The following is a 4,257-nucleotide window of genomic DNA, read 5'->3' as shown; positions in this document are numbered from 1 at the left end:
GAATCAGAAAGGCAAACACGTGTTTGTGGCAACTCCCTTCTCTGTGGAACTTTGCCCAGATCTGGCCCCAAATATAGGGTGGCCACAACTTCTGTCTCAGGGCAGCATCCTGCTACAGCACAGTCAGGTCCAGGAGTGAGGGAAAACTGCCCACCCAGAGTAGATAATATCTGGAAGGAATGAATATTTGGGAAAAGTCCCAGTGTTAGTTTAGGGCCAACCAGTCTCCACCTTCTCTGGCCCCCTCCCACTGGTTCCTCCCATTTCAGCTGCTCTAGTTCTTATAAAAACTCCACAGCCTTCCACAGACCGCCTGCAGGAGCCTCTCTCCCCTCTGCTGCTGCGCAAGCCAGTGAGACCAACCCACAGGACCACAGAGACACCATGAAGAGCCTGCTCCTTCTCTCCATTCTGGCTGCCTTGGCCGTGGCAGTTCTGTGCTATGGTGAGAAACCTTTCTTCTGCCATGCTTCTGGTGTTTCTTTCCTGTCTCCGATTTCAGTTTACTTCCATTTTTTCCTCCCCCTCCTCCTCTTCTTCCCCCTTTCTCTGATATAGTCTTAAAGTATCGTTAACATTTCCCAAGCCCTGTGGACACTGATTCATTCCATCAAGTGTTTGTTTTTTTTTTTTTTTTTTTTTTTTACATACTAAATATCCAGACTTTTGTATACAACTTGACAGGCATGTCCTGTCTCTGGTAAGTCACTATTCACCTAGACACTTCACTGTTTCAGAAAGAAGATATCAAATTCCCAGCCCCTGAGTTCTCATGTTTAGGGATGTTTACTTCTACGTTGGGAACTGTTGGTTAAAGGTATTAGTTAAATCACTCACCTTTAAGAAAATCAGTTTTCACATGAAGTGTTAAGTATAGCTCTCTCTGCAGGGACAAGACAATCTCCTAAACTTACTACATTTCTTCAGTGAATTGATCTAAAAACAAAATTTTACATTTAAAGAACCTCAGAGAAAAATAGACGGTATAGTTTCTATTGTCCAAAGATAAATTTCACCTGGTTTCTCTATGTTGTTAATTATATCTGTGTCTGATCAAAGCTTATGAAAGAAAATCCAAAGCAAGATTATTTTTGATCAGTCTTACGCTTCAGTTATCTGGATATCTTAGATGTTCTTAAACCTAAATCATACTAATAACCATCTGTATTTCTTCTCACTCTTGAAATTATTCACATGGTTTCTGTATCAGAGGATTTGGTATTTTCATCTCCTTTTTAATTTTTTACATAAAACTACTTGTTTACGAATATAAACCTCTTATTGCCAAATTTACCTGCAGCACATGGGAGAGCAGCGGAAAGAAGAAAACTTTTGCTTTGGCATCGTCTCAGTTCTTTCTCTGAACTGGCATCACGCCCAGTGTGAGTTGTCCTCTGGAGCTAGTGGTTTTTGTGCCTGCCAAGTTAACACAGGTCCTTAAGAGGCTTTAGGAACCTCTTAAAAACCTGTCTTGGTAAAGCCCAACTGACCATCTCCCCAGTCTGCCTGGAGGACGTTGGCTATTTTCTGGACCCTTCTATCCCTTTCTCAACCCTGCTCTTAGCCAGGTCCCAAATTAATCAGAGAAGATGCCTCTCTGGAGATTTGTGTGCAACATCGAAACTATCTTATTTCACTAGCCTGAGGACCTCATAGCCCTTGAGAAATTTCAGTCAAGGCCGTGACGACTAGCTCCTTCAACATCAGCAAATCTGAAGTGTAGAGATAATTACACCAAGGACAGAGCTAGAGACACAACTTGCAAATCCAAAATGCCTGAAATTTGTAATAACCACACTGCTAAATATATTCTTCACATCTTTTTGACTCTTTTCTCTCCTTCCTTCCCCAAATGCAGACCATTGTCATGTCTGATAAATAACAATCAAATGAATTTTTTTTAATTCCAGAATCTCATGAAAGCATGGAATCCTATGAAATTTGTAAGTGAATATTTGACTTCCTTATTTAAATCTCGTGTATTAAAGAATCTCTCTCCCTAGTCTTAAATAGACAAAATGATAATACATTGAGGTAATATAGGGAAGAGAAAGAGGGTCTCTTTTGGAAAACTACGTTTAAAAATCTAATGACCGTAAAAATCGCCAGACGAGGAATTTTTTTTAAGCTTGAAATAGCATAATATGGCCTTGAAAGTGCATTCGACAGAATTGGAGCCATAAAATCTCACTTGGAAATTTTAAGTTGGCACCACATCAACCACACAGATGGAAAACAAGGAGTAACAACAAATGGCAGAGTAAGGAATTAGAGGCCTAGTCAGCTGGGAAACCGCAGTCATCAGCATTACATTGAATGTTACTGAATATCTGGACTTTCAAAGACTGAGTGTGGGAAGAAGTAACGTAACACTCTCGTTTTCAGTTTTTCACTATTTTCATAACATTGACACTGTCCATTTCCAGTAATCAAAAGTCATGCTTTACAAGCATGTCCCTCCTCAGGACAGAGAGAATTTCTCCTCACAGGAATTAAAAACACACCGAATAGGAACACCAAAATTGAAAACGGCAAAATGATTTCCCAAAGGGGAAATAAACAAACAGAAATTACTGTGGCCTATGTAATAAGTCTCTAAAATACATACACTGCTTTCCTTTGATCTGGCAGTTTATGACATTGGCTTTATCTTTCCCTTTGACTTTTGTAGATCTCTAGTTACATGGAATGCATGAATTAATGAGCTTTCAAATATATTTGTGTCAGGGAATATTCATGGAAATATTTTCAACTACTGTTTCCCTAAAACTACAATTATCTTTTTTTTCTTTTAAGATCCCTTCACTAACAGGAGAAATGCTAATACTTTTATATCCCCGCAACAGAGATGGAGAGCTAAAGCCCATGAAAGGTGGGTAACAAAACTTGATGGAAAGAGGTAATTTTTCCCAACGTAGCATCGCAGATCGGAATGGAATGAGAAACGTTTTTTTTTTTAATCATATATATTATTTCTAATTGTGTCCCCTAAATCAAAGAATTTAAAACAGTATACAGAAAACAACTGAATTTCAAGAAGACTAGTTTATGAAACACCCAGAAAGCAGAGGGAGGGAGAAGGAAAAGGAGGACAGAAAGAAAATTTCTATTTTTATTAAAAAAAAAAAAAATTACTCCTGTTCCTCCTTTCCTCCCTGTTAAGTATCTCTTAATATTGGGGTGTGTCTCCTATATTTTCTTATTCTTTTTTCCCCCTTTTCCTTTTTAAAAAAAAAAATTCTATTATGGTTCTCATTTGGGGCCTCTTTTTTTTCCCCCCACTTTCTAGGATTAGAGAAAGGACCAAGCCCCCCTATGAGATCAATCGGGAAGCCTGTGATGACTTCAAGCTTTGCGAACGCTATGCCATGGTTTATGGATACAATGCTGCCTACAATCGCTATTTCCAACAGCGCCGAGGGGGCAAATGAGATTGGAAAAAGTCTCTTTCTTTCCAGAGCCTGGTGCCTGGTTTTGTATTCCTTTCCAGTAGCATCACTGAACTATATAAACACCTACAAACTGCTTATTTCTTAAACGTTCTTGTCTGGCTGCAGCCCTCCTCCCTGCCCCCAGATTGATAAGCAATGAAAGCGCAGCATAGTGAAAGTCAAGAAGGACTTAAGATGTGTAATTATTACAAAATAAACTGCTGGTTGGATACTTTCATTTTGTGAGTCTGATTTCTTCCGGCAAAATGCTGAGATATTTAAATCATGGCCCACCTAACCCAGAATATGAGATTCTGTTAATCATGTTCTAGTCTTGATTAGAAACGTAACTGCATAGAAAGAATGAAACTTAGAAGGCATAAGTCACCCAGACATAATTTGTCTAAACTCTACCTTGGGACTGGTGAATGATTGCTTCTTAGTATTTCCAGGGTTTTCAAACATTATAGATAATCATATGATTTTCCTGCTCCCAAACTTTTTAAGTTTTATTTAAGTAGTCTCTATACCCAGTGTGGGGCTCAAACTCACAACCCTGAGATCAAGAGTCACATGCTCCTCTGACTGGGCCAAACAGGCGACTCTGCTCCCAAACTTTAAATGGTCCTAAATCCTTCCTGTGTGGATTCCAGGTTCTATCTTGGCTCATCACCCTCATCATAATTTCCTGAGTGTTATCATTTCTTAAGATGTCACAGCTTTGACTCTTACTTAGGCCAAGAAAATGTTTGCTTTCACAATCACCAGAGATTTTTTAACAATTCAATCATGGAATTTTGGAGCCAGACAATATGCTATAACTCAC

At 39.0% G+C, this 4,257-nt stretch overlaps 1 protein-coding gene across 1 annotated transcript; it reads left to right on the top strand.

Moving 5' to 3' along the window:
* Nucleotides 1–288: 288 nt before the first annotated feature.
* Nucleotides 289–3,669, top strand: MGP (matrix Gla protein). The gene is made up of 4 exons (XM_047865133.1): nt 289–445; nt 1,911–1,943; nt 2,797–2,872; nt 3,290–3,669. The coding sequence occupies exons 1-4, from the start codon at nt 385–387 to the stop codon at nt 3,429–3,431; spliced, it is 312 nt and encodes a 103-aa protein (XP_047721089.1). The 5' UTR covers nt 289–384; the 3' UTR covers nt 3,432–3,669.
* The last annotated feature ends 588 nt before the right edge of the window (nt 3,670–4,257 follow it).

Source organism: Prionailurus viverrinus, chromosome B4 (genome assembly GCF_022837055.1).
Source record: "Prionailurus viverrinus isolate Anna chromosome B4, UM_Priviv_1.0, whole genome shotgun sequence".
NCBI lineage: Eukaryota > Metazoa > Chordata > Mammalia > Carnivora > Felidae > Prionailurus > Prionailurus viverrinus.
Note: the sequence above shows the minus strand (reverse complement) of the source record. Positions and strands in the feature narration are given on the sequence as shown.